The sequence below is a fragment of the Macaca fascicularis genome, chromosome 8 (assembly GCF_037993035.2).
Source record: "Macaca fascicularis isolate 582-1 chromosome 8, T2T-MFA8v1.1".
In the NCBI taxonomy this organism is placed as follows: Eukaryota; Metazoa; Chordata; class Mammalia; order Primates; family Cercopithecidae; genus Macaca; species Macaca fascicularis.
The window spans coordinates 78,652,548-78,676,609 of NC_088382.1; the positions used below are offsets into that span (position 1 = coordinate 78,652,548).

The 24,062-nt window shown below is 36.8% G+C and overlaps 1 protein-coding gene across 17 annotated transcripts in view; it reads left to right on the plus strand.

The window, feature by feature from the left end:
- The window catches only part of C8H8orf34 (chromosome 8 C8orf34 homolog), a 496,138-nt gene that overhangs the window by 365,486 nt on the left and 106,590 nt on the right, over nt 1–24,062 (plus strand). For all 17 annotated transcript variants that reach the window (XR_012416463.1, XR_012416464.1, XR_012416465.1 and 14 more), the window contains one exon: nt 19,873–19,958. Coding sequence is in view for 14 of the 17 variants with exons in the window: in XM_065519322.2 (XP_065375394.1) it covers nt 19,873–19,958 (86 nt within the window). In the remaining 3 variants the exon portion in view is untranslated. The remainder of the gene's footprint in view (nt 1–19,872; nt 19,959–24,062) is intronic.

The following is a 24,062-nucleotide window of genomic DNA, read 5'->3' on the forward strand; positions in this document are numbered from 1 at the left end:
GTGCCTTACCTAGCCTTATTTTGCAAATGAGAAATGAGGTTTAGAGAGGCTAAGTTGCTTAAGGTCAAAAGCCTATCAGGTGGCACCAGTGGAAATTTAAACCCTGCTTAGACTGACTTCAAAGCCCCAACTGGTACTGTACAATGATGCCTCCTAGTTTTAAAGCAGTCAAATTGCTAGTCTAATTTTGGAATTTGACACATTTTCCAAATGTATCATATTGCCTCATCCATTTTTTGGAATGAAGGACTGATATGGTGGGGTCAGTCCTGTTATAAGAAATTAAAAACATGTGTTAGGCTCTAGAAGTTCAAATGAAGCAAACAGATACATTTTTGCCTATATTATCGGAATGAAATAATTATCCTATTTTTATAGATTTTTTTTATATGAGTTTTAGGGTTCAGGTAGTACAATAGACATTTGAAAACCATTGTAGGAGAGGCAACATTTCACTTCTACCTTCCTAGAATTTTTCAGCTGGACCTCAGAATTAAACTGGCATAAGAAAAATTAGCAGGAGAAAAGCATACAAATGTATTTAATGTAAGTTTGACATGTCTTAACCTGTTTGGGCCTCTATAACAAAATATCTTAGACTGGGTAATTTGTAAATTACAGAAATTTATTTCTTACTGTTCTGGAGGCTGGAGAGTCCCCATTTGTCATAGATGGCTTCTAGCAGAGAACTCACATGATGAAGGGGGTCAACAATTCCCTTCCACCTCTTCTATAAGGTCACTAAACTCAGGTACGACAGCTCTGCCCTCATGACATAATCACCTCATAAAGGCCCCATTTCTTATTACTATCAAAGTAGAGACTAAATTTCAACATGTAAATTTTGGTAGGGGGACACATTCAGACCACAGCAACATGAAATGGGAATCCTCATTAAGAAACAAAGACCCAAAGAAGTATCAAAGTCTAAATGTTTTTACATTATCTTGAACAAAGAGAGGCAATTGTGAAAATATAACGTAACTATGTGGGGAGGCTAAAGAAAGATGAATTAACTTAACAAAGCCTGTTTGTATAGAACTCTCTCAGTCTCAAATTCCCAGCCTTGATAAGAAGAATGCTACTTCCCTTCTGGTCTAGGGAGAACGTCTTCCATATGGAAATTTTAACTCCTGCTTTTAGGAAGAAAGGGGGCCGGGTCAGTGTATCCTTTTTGCACCTGCTGGTTTCTTTTAAGTACTTTTAGCTCAAATTAATCTTTATACTAAAGTGGCATATTTTGGAATAGCACCTTCTGCTTCCCTTCTCAATGTAGTTCAGGCATACTTTGTTTTATTGACTTTGCTTTATTGAGCTTTGAAGATACTGCATTGTTTGCAAATTGAAGGTCTATGTCAGCCCTGCTTGGAGCAAGTCTGTCTGTGCCATTTTTCCAACAGCATATGCTCCGTTTATGTCTCTGTGTCAGCATTTTTTAGTAATAAAGTATTTGAATTAAGATATGTACTTTTTGGGGACATAATGCTATTGCACACTTAATAGACTACAGTATAGTATAAACATAACTTTTATATGCAGTGGAAAACAATACAATTTGTGTTACTAGTTTTATTGTGATTTTCGTTTTGTGATGGTCTGAAACAGAACCCATAATATCTACAAAATATTCCTATATAAACAAATCACTTCAAGCTGAAAAATGAATTATTTAACTATCCTTTTTCTAACTATGTTTAAAGATAAAATTATTTAGTTGTTTTTGTGGAATTCAAAGCATTATGAATTTTCAAAAATACTTTGATTTTAGTTATTACTGTGGTTCATGTTAAGGAAAATAATCCTTGTTCATAATTTTTACTGAATTTATTTAAAGTTCAAATTCTATTTAGGTTTGTCCTCTTAAGCATTAGCTTATCAAAAGAATTTTTAGTTGAAAGAAAAAGTTGAGTCCTCCTTTTCTTTTTAATGGTAAATATGTGCCTTTTTCTTATCCTCCCTAAACCAACATCAATGTCAAATAACTGTGTATTGTCTGAGCGTACTTGGTTTTAGCAAAAAATGGTAATAATGTTTTGGGTTATAAGTTTGTGTTAAGAATTATGTGGGACAAAGCTGAGCAACTCAGAGTAAAATGTGAGGGGAGACTCTTTCTGTGAATGGAGATTCAGAGGAAAAACTGATGTGACAAATATTAAATATTTGAGAGGAGGGTTATGTAGCAAAAAGGGCAAGAAACACTCATGTTTGTTATACGAGAAAGTCCAGGGATGATCCAGGTTTGTTGAAATTCGATCAGAGGGTAGGATAAGCTGGCAGATGAGAGTGGACTGTCCATCTGGAATGGCTGAATGGACGAAGAACAGGAAAAAAGGAACTACAAGGAGGCAGAGAAGATTTTCTTGGACACGTATACCGTCTTATGTGAATGAATAGGAGATAGGTTCAGGATGGTTGCTGAGTACAAAAATCAAATATTAGACATAACTAGACTGTGGTAGATGGGGAAAATTCATAATTTTTTCTTCATTAATAAGGTTTTGGAACAACACAAAACCCTTGTATCACAAGACAGATCAACAGGAGAAAAACAGTCAATGTCATTTATGAACATGTATATTTCATATATACATGAGAGACACCCAAGGAATGAGTGTTTCTCAAAGAAGTGGCTTTGAATTCCGGCTTATATAGCATCTTCAACAAAGAATGGTACATTTATTAGAAAAGTCACAACAAAAAAACCACTGAGTTTCTAAGGGAAAAAAACTTGTAGAAAGGCAAATAAATGGCAGGTTAAAGGCTCATTAGTAAAACTTGTTAATATAGATTCCTCTGCATTGTCTCCAGAAAATAAGGATCTAAAGTCTTCAGTGTTACCTTTGTTCTCTCTAGTAGAAGGAAGGCAGGATACCTTTTGTCTTTGTATATCTGTCTTGCTTTTAGGCAAATAGAAGGAAGGCAGAGAGCTTTTCTGTATCTGCTACTTCTTAACTGCCTTCAGTATACAATATTTTATATTTTGGGTGGCATATTCTGGTCCCCCACAGTGGGTTTTAGGGAGAAATTTTTACTTAGACTATAAAGCTATCAGCATCTGATTTAAAGATAAAGAGCTAACTAATTGAACCAGACATCTAGAAAGAGATAAGGCAGAAACCTAGAGAAACACTTTTTGCCTAAAAACTTTACCTGAATAAATGAGCTAAATTTCTCCAAGTCAAAAATAATAATGACATGGTTTGTGATCATTTCTTCATTTCTTGTAGTACTAGATTTCCCCAAATTTCTAAATTGTCCTTCCTAAATTTCTGATCAAGGAATCTTGCTCTCTATCTTAATGATTAAGTACTTGCTGTTTTGAATACGCAAGGCTGTGGTTTAAAAGTACTGTTGGTAATGACTTGGGTGGGCATATTGGAAAGTGACTAATGGAGAATGCCTGGAAGACTTCTGTTGGTGGGGCCCAGTAGAAGTGATGCCATAGAAGGATTTAGTAGCCCTAAACTCAAAACACATATATGTGGTTGCATTCTGATTTTACTGCTTACTAGGTATGTAACTTGGGGACAATTTCTTAACTTTCCTTAATCTCAGCTTTTTTAAAATCTGAAAATTGTTCTTGTGAAAATTAAGGGAAATAGATGTGAAAGTTTGTTGTGCGTGAGAGGAATATAGGGTAGAATAAAAGCAAGAGACTTTCCTGGAGTAGGAAAAGGCAAGCAGTGTTTTGCAAAGAGAATTTAATTATGCTGAAGACTAAAAATAAATGCATAGGTACTGGTTTGATACCTGAAACATATTTTCATATTGAATTGCTTTATTTTGATAAATGACCCAGTGAAATGACATTTCCATCTAACTAGTTGAGCCTGTGAAAACAGGTACAGCACCATGGTTAAGAATTTGAGCTTCGGCGTCTAACAGTGACCCAATTCTGCCACTTCTTAGCCTAGGGTCCTTGGGCAGGTTGTTTAATCCTGCAGTGTCTGGTACAAAGTAAGCCCTGAATGTGTTGCAGCTCCCATCTGTTGTGGATGGCTTTTAATAATAAATTAAGAATGAGGTGCAAACAGGAAAGGGGTACCACAAAAAGGGTGGAGGAATATTGCAATGTGCCAGTTGCTATTTTCTTTTCAAATGAATAATCTGCCTCAGTATAAGAAATATCCCCAAATACCTACTTATTTGCTACTTGGATGCTCCTAAAAATTTAACTTTTATAAGGCCCTTTCTCTAAGCACCTCTTATTAGGATTTTTATGGAATGTTTTCTAAGGGCTGTACTTTTAAAAATAGAAGGGCGATTGACCCAGGAAATTAATTATCCAGGAAAACAAGCTGCCTTCAAAAATCCTATGAAAATGAAACGAATAGGCCTTAAGTGCATCTGGCTTCTCTGTGCCCACCTTGGGAATATTTCTTTAAAATGTTTGACAGAATGACACACAATAAAAACACGTTATTTAAGTGATTTGGGAAATGATGACAATTTGGTTGAAAAAGAGTGTTTGCTTTATATGCTGCTTCTATAGATAAAATAATCATAGAAATTGCCATGACAGGAAAGTCTAAGTTTCTAAGTTTTGTGTGCATTTCTATAAATATCAAGAATATAAATTATGAAGTAGAAAATATAATTTTTGAAAATGTTCTAGTATCTATTCTTGCTTAAAAACTTTTCTAACAATTTAACAGCAATAGCACTATTATAGTTTATTTTGTTGTCACAATAAGAAAACATTGATTTAAATACTTTTCCAATTGTTTTCCCATTTTTATTTCCCTATTGTCATAAGTGAGATATATTATGTAATAAATAGGAACGAATAGTGAAAGCTTATATTTCACTTTTGTATCCACATCTGGAGGCTTCTTAGTTATTCATTTGTTAAACATTCTGGATCTCACTGGTTCATGTTTTGGTAAAATTGGAATTTCCATTACTTTTAATTACTTGCTTAGTAATTATCCTTATAATTTGATCACAGTTCCTAAATGGTGTGCATAAGCCCTCGCAAACATAAGATTTTATTTATTTTATTTTTATTTATTTCTTCTATTTCTTATACCCATAACTAGTGAACAGTTAATTAGCCTTACTAATATAAAAGAATGAAACAAGACTGGAGATATTATTGCTATTAAAGAATACTAATTGTCATGAAATTTTGATTTTTCTCATAACATTTCAGGGTAAGAACCAGAATTTTCAGAGTGTGTATTTATTTTCAATTACAAAAGTTAGTGTGAAATAGCTTTGATGTCAATGTCATCATGTATTATGTTTCAGTAAGTCTGTATTTTCAGGGGAGATCATTGAAGCTTATCATCCATTAACAATTTTGTGCAGAATTTTAAATATAATCATCATTTTCTCGTGTAAAATCAGAAATTCTTTAACATTTAAGTCATGCCATATGCAAGTCAGAAAAATAGATAAAATCTGGGAAAACTTTTACTTGAAATATGATCATTCTGCAAAAAATAAATAAAATTTAGAAATATTCAAGACTCCTCGGAAAACTTTTATAGGCTATCTTTGGTTACCAATGCGAAACACTTTTAGTTTCCCAAAGCAGAAGGCAGAGAGAAAAATGTTTCACTATAAACAAATTTGTGATCATTTCAAGAGACCAACTGACATGCACATCATAAAAAATAATTTCTAGAATAGGATAGTTAAAGTTTAACAAAGCAGTGTTTATGTTTCCTGGTAAGTCACTGAATGTATTTCTTCTTCTATAATATTATGAAAAAAGGTGAACCATCTTAATATCTTCATGCCTGATTGGCTTTCTAATTATGCAGACATTTGTATTCAGTGTTTGTCCTTCTTAAGAATTTTTAAAGCATTATCAATAGATAAAATAAAGCCTTTATTTTTTCCATTGTAACCTCCTTCAGGATTCTACATACTTAACATTTTCTAAACCCATCTTTTTTCCAGATCCTCAACTCGCTTATTAACAAATTTCAGTATGATGTCCAAATACTGATAATGGAAGCAATTTAATATTGGGTTGTTCAAAAAATGATTTACTATCCAAATTTATATTTTTTTCACAAGGTTATGTTAAACACAAAGTTAAACAAGCCAAGTTTCCTGCCATACAACAAACTTAATATCTAGAAAATATATCAAGCTCACAGGTAATGCTAAAGTAAGAATTACTCAATTAGCAACTGTTTATTATTCTTTTCCTTTATTTTTTCTTTTGAGATGGAGTTTCGCTCTTGTTGCCCAAGCTGGAGTGCACTGGCATGATCTCCACTCACTGCAACCTGTGCCTCTCAGATTCAACCAATTCTCCTGCCTTAACCACCTGAGTAGCTGGGATTACAGGCACCCACCACCACGCCTGGCTAATTTTTTATATTTTTAGTAGAGACAGGGTTTCACCGTGTTGGCCAAGCTGGTCTTGAACTCCTGACCCAGGTCATCCACCCACCTTGGCATCCCAAAGTGCTGGGATTACAGACATGAGCCACCCCGCCCAGCCTGTTTATTCCTTTTTATAGGTACATCAATGCTAAACAGAGGGGAAACACAGGGGAAAAGGAGAACAAATTAACTTTGTATGCTTAAATTTCAGATATTCTACTCTAGGCTACTGAAATACAGAGAGTGTTACATGGAACCATGCATTTGGAAAATAGGTACAGATCTCCTAGTAATATTGTTGCTCTGTATTCTGAAATCAGAATTATCACACTTTTAACACATCCAGTCTCATCTGATCTTGGAAGCTAAGCAAAGTTGAGCCTGTTTAGTACTTGGATGGGAGAATTATCGTATGTCTCATGAGCTTGGGAGAGACACTTTGCACTAAATCCAGTGTAATTTCCTTTGCATTTTTTTTCTGTCATCTATGTAATCTATCTGTCTATCTATCATCTATCCATACATTCATTCATTAATCTATCATGTGTTTTGATTGTTTTCCAAAAGTAAAATAAAAATATATGTTGTTTTGCTGCTTGCTCTTTCAGTTAATTTGTTGTGACTCATCTGACACATCAATAGATATTTACCTGCATCGTCTTTTCTCATTGTTTAAGACACTATTGTAGGCTGGGCCTGGTGGCTCACACATGTAGTCCTAGCTACCAAAAGGCTGAGATGGGGGGATCACCTGATCCCAAGAGGTCAAGACTTCAATGAGCAGTGATTGCACAACTATACTCGAGCCTGGGTGACAGAGTCAGATCCTGTCTCAAGGGGAGAAAAAAAAGACACGAATATGTCTATAGTAAAATACATAATAAATATATCATAAAATACTGCTCATATAATAAATATGAACAGTAAAGGACTGGTAATAAAAACAGGGACTATATATATATCACACAATCAAAACATATGATAGATTAATCTATATTATATATAGATCATATATTATATATAGATTTTATAGATATATATAGATTCTATATAGATAGATTATATATATAGTCCCTATTTTTTATTACCAGTCCTTTACTGTTCATATTTAGTTTGTTCCTTAAACAACACAGTACTGAGCATTTTTCTAACATTGCTAAATTTTCTACTTTGGATAAATTCCTCAAAAGGAAGTGATGATTCAGAAGAGATATAAAATCTAATGAATCAATATCTATTTATATATAAGTTTATATCTATAGTGATAGCCAAATTACGCTTTTAAAGTGTGGTACATATTCTCTTCCATCACCATTTCACAAGCACTCATCTGTCCCCATATCATGTTTTTAAAACTTTACCAAGCTGCTACATAAAAAAGTTCTACATCATTTACTTTTTCTCAAAATTTTCTTAGCTGTAATTGCTTTGCTTCACTTTTTACTAAAATTAGTTATAATTTCCTTTAGCTATAAATGATTTGCTTTATATAATTTAGTGCTATGCAATTTAGCTAATGCAAATCCATTGCAATTAACCACCTTACTGCTATTTAATCCCTTTTCCCCTCTAATTTTGATTTACCTAATATTAATATTAACTATGGCTAAACTTTACTTTGCATTGTCTTTTGTTTCAACTCTACTCCTATGACAGATTAATTTCTTTGCATTTTCATGCATATTTTTCTCCATCCTTTAACTTTTAACTTGTTTTAATAACTCTGTGCCAGATACCTCTTTTAGTCAATATGTGGTAGATTTTTGTCCCACACTCATATTAAATAAACAAATGACCTAATTTATTTTATATCAGGTATATTTTGTAAATTGCTAGTCATTTTTTGTACTTTAATATTTCTTGATATTTCCTTTTATTTGCTGTATTTCTTCTCCTATAATTTGTAAGCTATATAGCTTATTTTCACAGGCAGTTATTGTTAAGCTATTGAGAATATATTTAAGTTTATATGTGTTGAATTATCAGAAGTAGTATCTCTTACTTCTGTAAGATACAGGAATTGGTGTACTTAAAATCCTTGCAGCTTCCTCCCATTACTTTCAGGATTTTTGCAGTTTAGTATTGCTAAATGATTGTTGCATTTTTTTCCCTCCTGTGTCCTCTCTGCCTAGAATCTTAGTGTGAGCATTCTGATCTTTAACCATAGTTGTTAGAATGACAGACTTAGTCTTATATCTGTTACTTAAATGACCTCAATACTTGCTAGTCATCCCTAATTTTATGCTTGCTTATGAATGAGTTTTGCATTTTGATTCTTTCGCTTTGGACCACCACAGGGAAGGTTTTAGTAAGGGCAGATAGAGGATGTAGAATTTTGAATTTATTTTCTGAGTATGGTATTGGAGCTACTGATTTCCTGATTCTTGGCAGAGTGAGTATCTCCTAGTGAAGCAGTCCCCAGCCCATGGACTGCCCTCACTGCTCCAGATTAGGGGGACTTTCCTCCAGTTCAGCAAGGTGATGCCTGCATGGCATGATCCTAAACCTCTGTAGAGAAATGAGTTATAAAATCCCCCCTCAGGGGAGCCTTTCTACTCGTTGGTGTTGCACGACAGCTCACTTTCCTTAGGCTGTAACCTCAGGACACAGTTGTTTTAGAACTCTACGGGAATCTCAGATTTTTCCTGCCTTCTATCCTCCATCCTTCCTAGTTAGAAAGAACTCAGTGGGGTTTTCCAGAGTTCCTTTATCTCCAAAACAATGTACAACTTTCTAAAGAAAGTTGCTATGTGGCTACCCCGATTCATGTCCTCTTGCTAGTTCCATGTCTTGTAGCAATTTCTCCATGTTTGTGATACTGTATATCACTAGTGACATTCTTCCAATTGCCATTTGTGGGCACATAGAACCCTACTAAAATGTCATCTTTCTCTGGTACAAAATAATATTACTTTGGAATGTTCAGTGTACTTGAACATTTCAGTATACCTTCTAATTTTACTAGTTATCACAATTTATTCTTAAGTATTCTAAATCTTTTCAAAAGGAAAAAGCAAAGAAGGGAACTTAAACCATCTTACCAGGGCAGCAAAACCTACTGTCACTTTCAGTGTTATAGCATAGAAAAGCCTGGAAGTGTTGAGTTTGCTTTTAGCCACCAGAGAGAAGGAGAGAAATTGGCTATATACAAAAGAAGTCAGCTATCTAACAGATGCCTCCAAGGAATATACAGAAAAGGGCCTGGTCTTTCATCACGTACATATGTGAGGCAGCCTTCAGTTTCAGTACTATAAAGGGATCTATGATTAAAAGAAGAAGCAAGGTTTTGGCGATTTTTCAGAAGGATGTTTTAGCTTCCCACACAGTCCCATTTTTCAACCTGCTAGAAATCAGTGCTTTAAAAAGATTCCTTACAGCTGCTGAACTTGATGTCTGCTGACCAAGCAATTCTCTGTTAGGCTAAGTATGCAGGATCCTGGGCTCAAGTGGAGTCACACTTAGATTTTGAGCCTCAGTAAGATTGAACATATTTGGGAAGAAAATTTAATGTTCAGCAAAAATTCAATACCCAGCAAGTTAGAGAAAGAAAAACACCAATATCCCCTGGTAGAGTCTTCCCCGTTTTTGAAATTCTGGGCATGTTGCATTACAACTACCACAATGAGGGTGGATGGAAAGGGAAAGGCCTGCTTCCATAGCTATAAAGCTGTAAAGATGAGGCACTACAGAAGGCAAAATGCCCTGTCGGCAATATCAGCATCATCTGGAAACTTACTAGAAACACAAATTCTTGGGCTCTACTTCAGACCTTCTGAATCAGAAAGTCTATGATGGAGCCCAGCAATGTGTGTTCTAGAAGTCCTGTTGAAGATTTCAAGGTGCCCTAAAATTTGAGAACCATCGAGAGTCCACAGAGGCCTTAACTGCCTATGTCCATTTTGATTGATTTTTAAAAAGGTTGGCTCCAGGAATCAAGACAGGCTGAAAGCACACTCACACTTCACCAGATCCTTTTATAGACAAGAAACCCTGTTAAAAATGAGCATGAACAATTGTTCTGAAAGAAGTGTGCTGATTCCAATGCCCAGGGCTGCCTCTAGCTCAGATAGTCTGTGTTTGGCTGCTTTCTCCTGGAGTTTCCTTAGCTCCAGAGCATGCTGGCCATTTGAACATAATCCTTTCTTTTGACTGCCTCAGGTTTCAGGGAGATTGCAATGTCCCCAGGGTTGTCCTTTGTGCACATAATAACCTGGCCAAGGTGTGTGAGTCAGAGGCCCACATTCTGGTCATATCTGCCTGGAAAATCTGGTTTTGTCGAGAATCAATCCTGCTCCGGATTTCATGTTCTCTACCTTATTTAGTGTTGACATTTTAACATTTGAGTTGAGGTAAAGCAGAAGAGACCAAACACAAAACATATCTATTCTCCAAGTGTACTTTCCCTAGATTTGTTTTTAAAATTCTTAAGCCTCTGCCAGGAAAGTAATTAGCAGTCCAGATAAGAGAGCACCTATGCCAACTACATGTCTGCCACCATGCGTATATAAAAAGAACCATAAATTTGATTAAAAAGTTACAGATAGTTTGCAGGCCCATATCTCACTTTCAGGAGATAGGAAGTTAAAAGGAAAATTTAACAGGAAAGAGGATGGTTTCTATCTCTATGTCACCATTAATCATTATATTTTAGAGGTAAATGTTCAGAGGTTCTTGCGGATGAGAGAGAATTGAAGAAGCAGAATGGAAGGGCAGTCCTCTGCTATTCTACTTCATTCTGCTCTCATCTTCATGCATTGCTGCTTATCCTCTTTTGTGACATCAATAGCAAGAATCAAGCCACAGCAAGAGTACCTACAGACAAATGCCAAAAACCCACAAACAAATAAACTAGAAAAGAATATACTAAAATAAGAAAGGAAATCTAGGTAGTGTTGGAAATTTTTTTGGAAAAGATTTGGGAGAGGTAGAGCTGTGTCTGGGATGCAGGAATATCTGGGAGGGATCTGAGAGATGGTGTCACAGGGCCAGAATCAAGGTAAGCAGATTGCTCACCAAGGTGTCAAGTTGGAATCATCAAGGATCAAAGAGAAGAGTGAGATGGAGTTAAGTGGGTTTGGAAAAGAGAATGGGAGGAAGAACATGCTGAAGACCTGGGACTTGGGGAGGATGGAGGCAAGGTTTTGTAGGGCAGCAGTGACTTTTTTCCTAGGGTAAAAAGGAACCATTCAAATGCTGAGGGAATTCAGATAGACAGCATTTGAATTAGACAGTTATTCTGGGGACCACAAGCGTAAATTAATATGCAAGGCCCCGATGTTGTGGAGAGTATCAGACTTTAGTGTCTGGCTTCAGGAGGCCTGCAAAGTAATTGGGCAGATCATGCAAATGCAAGTGGTCTCATGCCAAATTACAGGCTCAGGGCTAAGGCAGAGCTTTGCCTTTGAAAGTGCCCAATAAATTTTTGATGTTGGTGACAGTTTTGACTTTTTTAAGACTTCAAAATTGAGTGAGTGACAATAAGTTGTTAGAATTTCCCTCAAAAAATAAATCTGGAGAAACATACTGGAATTCTAAAAATGGAAATTTAACATTTGAAAGAGACTTAGAAGTAACTTGATGAATGTTGTTATGAAAGAGGCTTTGTGAATTAAAAGCAGACTTTAGAGGAGAAAGATAGGTTAATTTTCTAACCCTTTGAAGCCAATGGCTCAAAATCTCTTAAAACCAAAACTGTTTAATGTGGTTCCCCCGATCTAATTGACATTCATCAGGATCTACTATTTATTTTACAGTGAAATATAATATCATAGTATTCTAAGTAGCTGGATTAAATAGTAGTATATCATATTCTAAAGTTCTTTGTAGAAATTTTGGAATCCAGGGAAGGCAAAACTCTCCCCACCACTTCAAACAGCCTGTTCGAGATCTTCACACGGATTTCCACGTACGTCTCTACACCTCTACCTACCTGTCTAAAATGCATTTTATTTATTTTTTATTTATTTATTTTTCAGCTTAACGAGATCTCAATTATCTTCATTGCGATTCTAGAATCAGATAATACTTTAGTCCATAAAGCAAAATAAATGTTCCTTGAAATGCATTTTAAACTTACCATATCCCAAACAAAATTCCACTTAATCCCTACCAAATTTCTCTGTTTTCCTTATTTTGCTAAATGGCAACAGGATTAGTTCTGCTGCTCAGGTCAGAAATATTTACATTTTTTTTCTGCTCTTTCACCCCCAAAGTCTAATTAAGCCAGTCCACTTCTGAGCACCTCCAGCACTGCACCTTTTGTTGGCCACACTCATCTTTCACTACGGTTGGTATGACAGCCTCCTAAAGTGTCTCCTGGCTCCTATGCTTGCTCCTGCAGGCTATCATCAACACAGCAGGTTATAGCAAAAGTCCCATCAAGTCACTTCTATGTTTTGAAACTCTCCAGTGGCTTCCCACTGTCATCAGAAAACTGGATTATTCATCATCAAATGCCGTAGCTACCGCTCTGATGGCATATTCTCCCACTCCTCCCCTCATTCAAGCCACTCTGGTCATTGGCCTCCATATATTTTTCTTTGCTATTCCCACTTCCTGTAATGCTCTTTTCCAGAGGTCTAAGTCACTTAATCCCTCATTTCTTCAAGTTTAGGCTCACAGATCACCTTCAAGAAAGGCCTTCCCCAGATACACGCTATGAAGTTGTACACTGCCCCTCCCACAGACCCTCCTCATATGCCTTCTGTGCTTTACATTTCCTTCCTTTAATTTTAACTAGATTTCTTATCAACATCTGATTCTGTATATTTTCTTGTTTGTTCATCGTCTCTAGTTGGCATAATGTAATCTCCATGAGAACGGAAGCTGGCCAGCTTTACCTATTACTCTCTCCTTAGCACCTGAAACTGCTTCGGCCACCATGGGCACTTTCCATACACACCCTTTACTCCATGCTTCTGCTGAATTATCACTCTTGCTGGATTATCACAAAAGCTCCCCAAATACCCTCCTAGATTTCACCAATACAAAGATGAATATTATGTTTTTAGTACTGCTTTTACCATATGAGGCATATAAATGAAAACTTTCAAAGCTTCCTGCTACACGAAGTTTAGTTCCTCTGGTTTGCAAGATTGCATCTGAATTTATCTTACCTATCTCGATGTTTGTTACTTGCAACGTATTCAATTCATACTCAATTCAAAAAAACATTTGGCAAATGTCTACTCTTTAGTTAGATATTGTTTTCTTCCAGAAAGTACTCAGGGAAGATTACAAGTATTTTATATATGTGTATGAGTGTGTGTGCTTCTCCATGATAATATATGGAAGGATGACTCCTCATGAACCTGAAATCTGAATGCCATTTCAGTCCAACAGGAAAAAATTGTTAATTTGGTTATTTAAATCTTCTCTCATCTATCACACGGTTCAACTGAATTGACATTCAACATCAGGGAATTTTTTAAGGGAATTATATCAACTTATTGGGTGTTTTGGGTTTTTAAAGTATAAAAAAATTAGCACAAGTCACCATCCATTCTCTCACTGTTTATATTATTTAAAACTCCCTCCTCATTATGGATTCGGCTGCTGTGTGTCTTTATTGATCCTTTTAGTCCAGTAATTGGCTGCTACTTGGTACTATTTTCAGTATCCTTGCTTTTTCTTACAGAGTGAAACATCAGGATCAGTTGGATCTCATAACATCACCAAGCAAGCAAAATTATAACTACTACTATTGCAACCAATCCTCTTAATGAACTCTGACCTCTATTCTCTTGACTAGTCCATCTTCCTTAAGTCTATCTTGTAAGAGCCAGAAACTTTTCAGCAACATTTATTTAAAAAAATATTTATTGATCATGCACATGTACTAGGTACTATCATAGGCTCTGTGATAGGTACAATAATCTCTGTGGATACAAACTTTCATTGCCTCATTCACTGTTAAGATTAAGTCAATGGAAGGTGATTAATGACACAGACTTTGGAACGGAATTTACTAATATTTATAACAGCATTTCCTCTAGCAAGATCTCACTGGCCAGTATAAAATCCAATCTCAGTCCGTTATTTTAAATTCAATCACGTTTACTGTCTTTATCAGCCCCACTTGTATCCCACTTCAAATACTCTCTTCCTCACCTCTTCTTGACAACTATTTCTTCCCATGCTTCAAGTGGGGACAAGCAACTTTGTGCAAATGCAAAGTTCAGCATCTTGACTCATCCTGGTTTCTTTCAGATCTTATTTCCTGACCCAGGATGGCCAATGGGAATTATTCAATACAAATGTATGTGCAACTCAAATGCTCAGGGATTTTAGTGCCCAAGGCCCACCCTTGACCAGAAACCTGTGAATAAGTGCTTTGTCCTTTCATCCTTCAAGTGGACACACCTCATTAGGCTCCTCAAAAATTCTTGTGGGGTTGAGCAATAGCCACCTGTCCGGGGTTGGGTCAATGACTCATGCTGTGTTGCCTTTCCTCCTTTCATGTTTTACGCTCACGTCCCTCACTCCTGCCTCCCAGGTCAAACAACCACTCACACATAAGCCTCTGCCTCACACCCTGCACAGGGTGAACCAGGCTAAGAGCTTAACCTTAAATATATGCAGCATAATTATTACCACTTTTCAAGGGAATATAGTTATAAGTATACTATAGTATTCTATACAAAATCCCCAATATAGGGCTGGGCCACATTTTCTTTTCTTTATCTCCAAGATGAAATAATCACTAAGAAGTACCTTAAGAAATCTCTTTTAGAGTTTACAATGTACCAAGCTCTATCTAAACTAGACTTTAATTACATAAAAATAGGAAAAACAAAATCTTTTCCTTTAAGACACTTGCAGTGTTTTGGCAAACACAGACATCCACGTAAATAATTAAATCACAGTTGAAGTAAGAGCTGTGGTAAAGATTTGCACAGGTGGTAAGACTTTTGGAAGAAAACCTTCAGAAAAGAGGAGAATCTAGAATGAAAACCTAGAAACAAGCCAGATAGTAAAATGCAGAGGGATGGTGCCGTGGGGAGGTGTAGATACAGTCTGCCAGAAGTAATAGTATAGTGACACAGAGGCTTAATAACAAAATTCCTGAAAAAAGTAAAAGCAGTTTGGAGTTTATGGAGTATAAATTCCATGCTGGAGGATCGAAGAAGATGAATTTGCAGACACAGGTAGGGATTATGCAATATAGAGACTCAAATGACTTATTAAGGAGACATAACTCATCTTGTAGGTAATGAGAAGCCAATAAAAATGGTAGTTCTAAAATCCTTGTGAGTCAAGGATTATTTTGAGAAGCTGGCTAAAATTAGTGTCTCTCTCTCCAAAAAAGATCACATCCACCCACAACTCTTCATTCCATTCACTGTGAACTATTGTGATTATATACTCATGTTGAGACCGCTTGCTCACCAATCTAGCCATAATATTCTCATGCTTTATTTTAAAGCAAGATGTCTTAACATTATACTCATAAAATATTTAGAGCAACATGAGTATACCCATGTCTTAACATGAGTATAATGTTAACATGAATATAATGTTAAGACCTCTTGCTCTAAAATATTTAAAATATGAGAAAAATATGGCTGGATTTGTGTTTTGGACATTCTAGTAGCCATATGGAAAAGGGGTTTCTAAGTATGGCTGTCTGTAAGGAAACTACACAATAATCCAGACAAATCAAGATAAGAAGTCACACTATGGCAGTACTATAAAGAAGTGATGGATTCGAGACATTTCTTTAAGAAGTAGATTCAGCAAGACAGATTGGTTAGCCATGTGCAATGAGAGGCAAAGTGATTCCGAAGATGAGTTTGCTTTTGGACATGTTGCCTTTGAGGAGCTTATCTTGCATACAAGTAATATGTCCTATAAGAATTTGGGTATGCCAGTCTTGAGCTGATGGTTTAAGATAAAGATTTAAAATTTCTCAACCTATATGAACTTAAAAAAGCTATCAAAGTGGATGAGATGATTCAGGGAGATGATTAGAATTGGAAAAGGAGGGCCTTGGATAGAGCTGAGGGAAAATATAATATTTATGGGTTTACAAAGAGAGAAAGCCTTTAAAAGAGACTGAGAAATGGTAGTCAGATATGCAGGGGAGACAAGGGCCACAGAAGAAAAGCAGTGACTGCCTTAAGAACAAATAGATATTAATACATCTATTTGACCACAAGGTCAAATAAAGACAAGGGCTGCAAATTTCCCATTGTGCAAGGCAATTAGGAGGTCAGGCAGTCGGCATAAGCTGTTTTCTCGTGGTGGAGGCACAAACCAAATTAAAATAGGTTGAGGGGTGAATAAAAACCGTGGATGTAAAGGCATTGAATGAAAAATATGGGAGTTTGGCTCAAAGAGGATTGAGCATGAAAAGGAAACAGCTAGTTATTTTACATAATTAAGGGAGGTATTTTATTTTTGTGGGCTTTTTTTTTTTTTTTAAAGACTGAAAGAGAAGTGAGCTTGTTCATATGCTGTGAGAAATGATAGTGGAAAAAAACAGAAAAAATACTGGTGGTGGGGTGACAGTGGATAAAATAGGTTGATGAGACATTGAGATCCTAATCTTTCCAGCATAATGGATAACCTCAGCCTTACACAGGAGACAGGGCCTCCTGTGCTCTGTGCATTGGAAAGGTGGTGAATACAGATCAGGGTGAAGATAATTCTGGAGGTGGTGTGTGAGGGCAAGATGAGGCCTGTACTCCTGATTACATCATTGTTCTGGGTGACACAGAGGAGAACTGATGGCAAGATTTTTGAAAATACTTTCAAAGGAATGGAAAAAAGAAAGACAACCAAGAAGTTCAAGTTTAAAGTTAGAGATCACTGATTTATAGTCACCAATCCTAGAATGATGATTTTCTCGAGTATTGTTCAGTAGCACATGTGCAGGAAAAACGGTAGGTGAATATAGGCTTGAAGTCTGCCTTTGCAGGAGTGACAGAGGACAGGGGTGCAGAGAAGCTGAGACAATGAGTCCCAACTGAGCAGGGAAGGCAAGGAAGCAGGAGGGGACATTCCCTGATACTCAGGGGAAAGAATAGGGAAATGGAGGTTTGTTAATATTTGGTTGGATGGAAAGTATTAAGGAGAGTGACACTGTGAAAGAGCCTGAAGGAGGTGAGTTTGTTTTCGGAGACCAGAACACGGGGCTTACAGATTTCTGCCGTGAAGCAATTCCAAGTCTGTCCTTAGGTTAAGGAAGGTGAAGTGGAAGGGAAGATCTCCAAATGTGAGGAGGTCAAGGGACTTTAACATTAGCAGGTAGATACACATGAATATCAAAATCACTCAGGATAATAATAACACTTGAGTTGAAGAAGAAAATTCCAAGCCTGATCCAAGTTGTTGCAGACAGAGAGAAGAAAGTTATACATAATCCTGTGCTATCTCAGGTTGCTGGGTCAGGCAGCCTCCCCGGGAGAGGAGGTACTGGAAGAGTCTTAGAGAAAAGGGATGTGATATTCTTAGGGGAGACTTTCCAATATGAAAACGACGAGCAGCCAACATTCTGTTTAGGGGCTGAAAATATAAGGGAGTTTGTTTAATATGGAAAAGGAGTTTTAGAAAGCAAAGCAAAAAGTTTTGGGAGTATGAGTAAAACTCTTATGGTAAAAAAACAAAAAACAATTTAACTTTTATTTAGACTGTATTTCCCGGACTTGCCCACACACCCCTTGTTTGCACAGTACCCATTAACCTCTTACAGAAGTGGTGCTGTGTGGATTACAGCTTGGGAAACATTGGCAGAGCACTCGAGGATGGCAGGGCTGTGAAGCATTCCGCAATGGAATTGGTGCCAAGTCATGGTAAACTCAGCTCTTAAGGTATCTGGAGGGCACTGTGTGGACAAGGACAAGCCAGCTACAAGGCCACCCAATTTGTTGAGTTTTTGTCCATAGCCATTGGTCTCTTCCACTAAGATATATTAAAGCCTATCAGGGACAGTTATAATTTCTTTGCATCTCTATGACATTTGGCTTATGCTTGAGCATATTAGTAAGTGCTAAATAAGTATTTTGTTTTATTGATGAATACAACAAGCAAACAAAAATTACAGCACTGTTTTTAGATCTTGCTTCCTTCTGTCTTTGTTGGAGATTTATTTTCTTTTTAGGATTAAAAAACATTTACTTTTTTTAGAGACAGGGGCGCTCACTCTGTCACCCCAGTTGGAGTGCAGTGGCGTGATCATGGCTCACTGCAGACTTGAACTCCTGGCCTTAACCGATCTGCCTGCTTTAGCCTCCCAAAGTGCTGAAATTATAGGAGTGAGCCACCACACTTGGCCTGGGGTTTTAACTTAATATTAAATATCCCAATGTGTTGGAGTTCATTGTGAATTTTCAATAATAATTTTTACTCATACCTTTTAATATTTAATGCATCTCTGTACCTTCTCTCTTTGATATGATTTTGATAGAATGGTCCTGGACAAAGAGAGCCCACAACAGAATATTTGATATTGCTGAATACTGAAATTGATTATCCAAAGGGAATATAATAAAAAGTAGAGAATATTTGAAAAATATGTGGCTAATTTATTTATTTAAAAGTGGCCTTTTTACAAAATTAATTAAAAAATTAATTAAAAGTACAAAACCATACAAAGTTTAGCAAAAAATGTTACAACTTTCAGGAAATTCCCCTTGAGAATTGTTTAATTTTCTTATACAATACAGTAAGTGTGATTTCATATACAGAAGGTAATAAGTAAGTATAAATGTATAATAGAGGGATGTGCAGAATTTAATATTATAAAAATTATGGTGCATATATAATTCACATTGTAATTACACAGAAGATCAAGAGATATGCATATATGATTGAATTTGTAAAAGTCAAAAAGCAAATTATATGAGATTCTGCTGTGGTGTATAAAAGCAAAGATATAAAATGGCTGAGAATTATAACATTTATAAAAATTACAACTTATATAACATTATAACATTTGAAGCAATCCAGTATAGTTATAAATTATGCCTGTATTTATTGTTCTCTCCTGAGGAAGGCTCAGTGTCTATGAGAAGCCTGGGCAGTCACACCTTAGGAATCTTTACCTCCACTGCTGATACATATCTCGACCCACAGGTCTTAAAGCTTAGGTTGGTTGATTTGGAAGACTGTGTTTGATAAACCTCTGTGGAATCAAGAAAACCCTTTTATGACTCCCAGACCCTGATGCTAGGCGAGCACACTGTGTGGCCTCTTGTTTTCCTTCCACTCAATTCCCATTTGGGGTTTAAGTGAAAATATGTGCTTCTAAACTTTTCTACGATCAGACTGAGAAGAAAAGCAGATTCTACCTAGATAAATCCTGGCATGTATAGCAGGTATATAACAGGAAATATAGAAGACTTCTCCTTAATGGTTAGAATAGCAAAAATCTTATATTAAAATGGCTTTAGTGAACTTATATTTCTATTTTGAACATGCATATCTGAGTTTAGAATCTTGAAGTTCACAGCCATGTTCCCCATGGTGCATAGTTCACACTTCACAATTTAACATTATGAGATGTTTCAATGACCATTTTTAATTATTTAGGCTTCAAGGAGACAATCTGGAAGAAAGGACAGAAGAGTCACTACCAATGCTTCATTCTCCAGATGAAAAAATCCCAGATTCATTTGGTAAGTTTTAAGTTCAACAATATTTATTGCAGTTCTAGTGGCACTTAAACATTAAAGAAATAAAGGAAAAAAGTAAACCAGACATCTTCCTTTGCGTGAATTCACTGTAGCTGCAGGTCACGTATCTACCACTGGCACACTCCTTGGGGCTGTTTGTGTCAGGATAAGAGCAAAGGATAGAAGGAATTGAGAAGTGTGGATTCTGAAGAGTAATCTCTTTATGCCCCTGTTCTGTTTAAGGTTCAAACAGATCAACTGTAAGTTGGCTACTCCCTAAATTATGTCACTAATTCAAACTTTAGAAATCCACGTTGTCAGCTGGATTTCTAGAAAATGAAACTGTTTCTCTGCCCCTTGTCACTTGCTATACCCGCTGCTCCCATTCTCACGTCATTGATCCAGTCATTCTTCTTGGGCAGAAATGTCAATATCATACTTGACAATATCATACTCCCTCTCTCCCAGCCCTGCTTTAAATTGGTCTCCATTTATGTCAATGTCACTTCAGAATTTCCTCCCAGAGTCAGCCTCCTTTGTATTTGCCCTAATATTGTCTGGTCTATGTCTTTTCCCTCTTTCTCCATCAAGTATAACTCCCTTCTTGGCCCTCCTTGGACAATCTCACCCCTCTTTGGTTCATTGTTTTTCTGAAAATAAAGCTGCTTATTTCATTTCCATTTTCTATAGTACAAAATGGAAATTCCTTAACTTAGCAAACAAACTTAATATCAGAGCAATTCAAAATGTTTGTTGTATATGTAAATAAGTACAGGTAATGTCACTCCAGTGCCATCTAAGGTACATCACATCTTCATCAGTCAGCGTAAGAGCAAAACACAGTCCATATATTCAACCTGGTTAGTTAGAAGATAGACTATAGGAAAGTATTTTTCTTACACCTGGATTGAGAAGGACCTCTTCAACAGTACAAAAACATCTCCAGCCATAAAAGAAATAATTGGAACATTCAACTGTAGAAAATTAAAAACTCATGTTTATCAAAAGATGCCCAAAGACGCTCAAGATTAAGATGGTGACAGGAGGCAGGACCAGATTGCAGCTCCCACTAGGACAGACAGAACAGTATGTGGAGACTCACATCATGAACTTTTGCTCCAAGAAGTACCGCAGGAACATACCAAGAAAGCCGAGAGAATCCACAGACTATTTGAAGGAAATGGACCACCACTGCAGGCTCCCTGAGATGCAAAAGTTTGTGAGTCTTCTTACTTTCTAGATGAGGAGACTCATGGTCTGGGGCAAGTTCTCAGCCCTGATCACTTGTTGCCTGGAAATAAACTCACTGCTGTTGAGGCGGCACAGTGGGTGTGAGACCAGCCTTTAGGACTATGGGCTGCCTTGGAACTGGGTGAAGCCTGTGACTGCTGGCCTTCTCCTACTTCCTCGGCAACCTGTATGACTCAGCAGAGGCAGCCATCATCTCCCTGGGAATATAACCCCATTGGACTGAGAACCACACTCCCATCCCCCACAGCAGAAACAGCAAGTCCCACACAAGAAGAGGCTGAGCTCAGACACACCTATCTCTGCTCCCACCTGGTGGTCTTTCTTTACCTGCTGTGGTAGCCAAAGACAAAGGACATAATCTCTTGGGAACTCTATGGCCCTCCCCACCACCTGAGAAACCTGAATACTTAACCAAGTGTTCCTAGGGCGGGTTTGCATCCTCCTCATAGGGCCAATGCATTCTTGAAAGCACTACTTCCTGGCTGGAGGCCAACCAACACAAAACCAGCACACTAAACAAAAACATAACCAAAGTCCCTTACAGAGTCCACTTCACTCCCCTGCTACCTCCTCCAGGGCAGGTGGTGGTATCCACAGCTGCAAGACCTGAAGACTGATCACATCACAGGACTCTTTGCAGACCCTCCCCAGTACCAGCCCAGAGCCCGGTAGCTCCACTGGATGACTAGACCCAGAAGAGCTAAAACAATCACTACAGTTCAACTCTCAAGAAGCCTCATTCCTAGGGGAATGGGGAGAACACAACATCAAGGGAACACACTAAGGGACAAAAGAATCTTAACAGCAGTTCTTGAATCCTACATCTTCCTTCTAACATAGTCTGCGCAAATTAGAAGGAACCCGTAAAACAATTCTGGTAATATGAAAAAGCGAGGTTAATACCCCCAAAAGATCATACAAGCTCACCAGCAATGGATTCAAATCAAGAGGAAATCTGAATTGCCAGAAAAAGAATTCAGAAGATTGAATATTAAGCTAATCAAGCAGGCATCACAGAAAGGTGAGTCCAACTTACATAAATCAAAAACATAATTCAGGATATGAAATGAAAACTCTTCAGTGAAATAGGTAGCATAAATAAAAAATAATCAGAACTTCTGGCAGTCAAAGACACACTTAGAGAAATGCAAAATACACTGGAAGGTATCAGCAATCAAATTAAAAAGCAGAAGAACAACTCCAGAGCTCAAAGACAAGGTTTTTCAATTTACCCAATCCATCAAAGACAAAGAAAAAAGAATTTTAAAAACATGAACAAAGCCTCCAATGAACAAAGCCTCCAAGAAGTGTGGGACTGTGTTAAATGTCCAAACCTAAGAATAGTTGATGTTCCTGAGGAAGAAGAGAAATCTAAAAGTTTGGAAAACATATTTGAGGGAATAATCAAGGAAAATTTCCCTAGCCTTGGTAGAGATCTAGAACTCTGAATACAAGAAGCTCAAAGAACACCTGGGAAATTCGTTGCAAAAAGATCATTGCCTACGCACATAGTCATCAGGTTATCTAAAGTCAAGACGAAGGAAAAAATCTTAAGAGCTTTGAGGCAAAAGCATCAGGTAACCTATAAAGGAAAACCTATCAGATTAACAGCAGATTTCTCAACAGAAACCCAAGCCAGAAGGGATTGGGGACCCATTTTTAGCCTCCTTAAACAAAACAATTGTTACCCAAGAATGTTATATTCAGAGAAACTAAGCTTCATAAATGAAGGAAAGACACAGTCTTTTCCAGACAAATAAATGCTGAAAGAATTTGCCACTCCCAAGTCAGCAATACAAGAACTTCTAGAAGGAACTCTAAACCCTGAAACAAATCATTGAAATACACCAAAGTAGAACCTCTTTAAAGCATAAATCTCACAGGACTCATATAACAATAACACAGTGAAAAAAAAAACTTAGGTATTCAGGCAACACACAGCACAAAGAATAGAATACTACCGCACATCTCTATACTAACATTGAATGTAAATGGCCTAAATGCTCCACTTAAAATACACAGAATGGCAAAATGGATAAGAATTCACCAGCCAAGTTTCTGCTGTCTTCAGGAGACTCGCCTAACACATAAGGACTCATATCAACTTAAGGTAAAGGGGTAGGAAAAGGTATTCCATGCAAATGGACACCAAAAGCAAGTAGGAGTAGGTATTTTTTTATCAGATGAAACAAACTTTAAAGCAACAGCAGTTAAAAATAAACAAAGTGGAACATTATATAATGATAAAAGGACTAGTTCAACAGGAAAATGTCACAATCCTAAATATATATATATGCCTAACACTGGAGCTTCCAAATTTATAAAACAATTACCACTAGATCTAAGAAATGAGATAGATGGCAACACAATAATAGTGGGGGACTTGAATACTCCACTGACAGCACTAGACAGGTCATCCAGACAGAAAGTCAACAAAGAAACAATGGACCTAAACTTGACAGATATTTACCAAACAGTCTACCCAACAACTGCAGAATATACATTCTATTCATCAGCACATGAAATATTCCCCAAAATAAACCATATGATAGGCCACACAACAAGTCTCATTAAATTTAAGAAAATCAAAATTATATCAAGTACTCTCTGAGACCACACTGGAATAAAATTGGAAATCAAATCCAAAAGGAAGCTGCAAAACCATGCAAATACATGGAAATTAAATAACCTGCTCCTCAATGATCATGGGATCAACAAGGAAATCAAGATGGAAATTAAAAAGTTCTTTGAACTGAACAATAACAGTAACACAACCTATCAAAACCTCTGGGATACAGTAAAAGTAGTGCTAAGAGGAAAGTTCATAGCATTAAATGCCTACATCAAAAAGTCTGA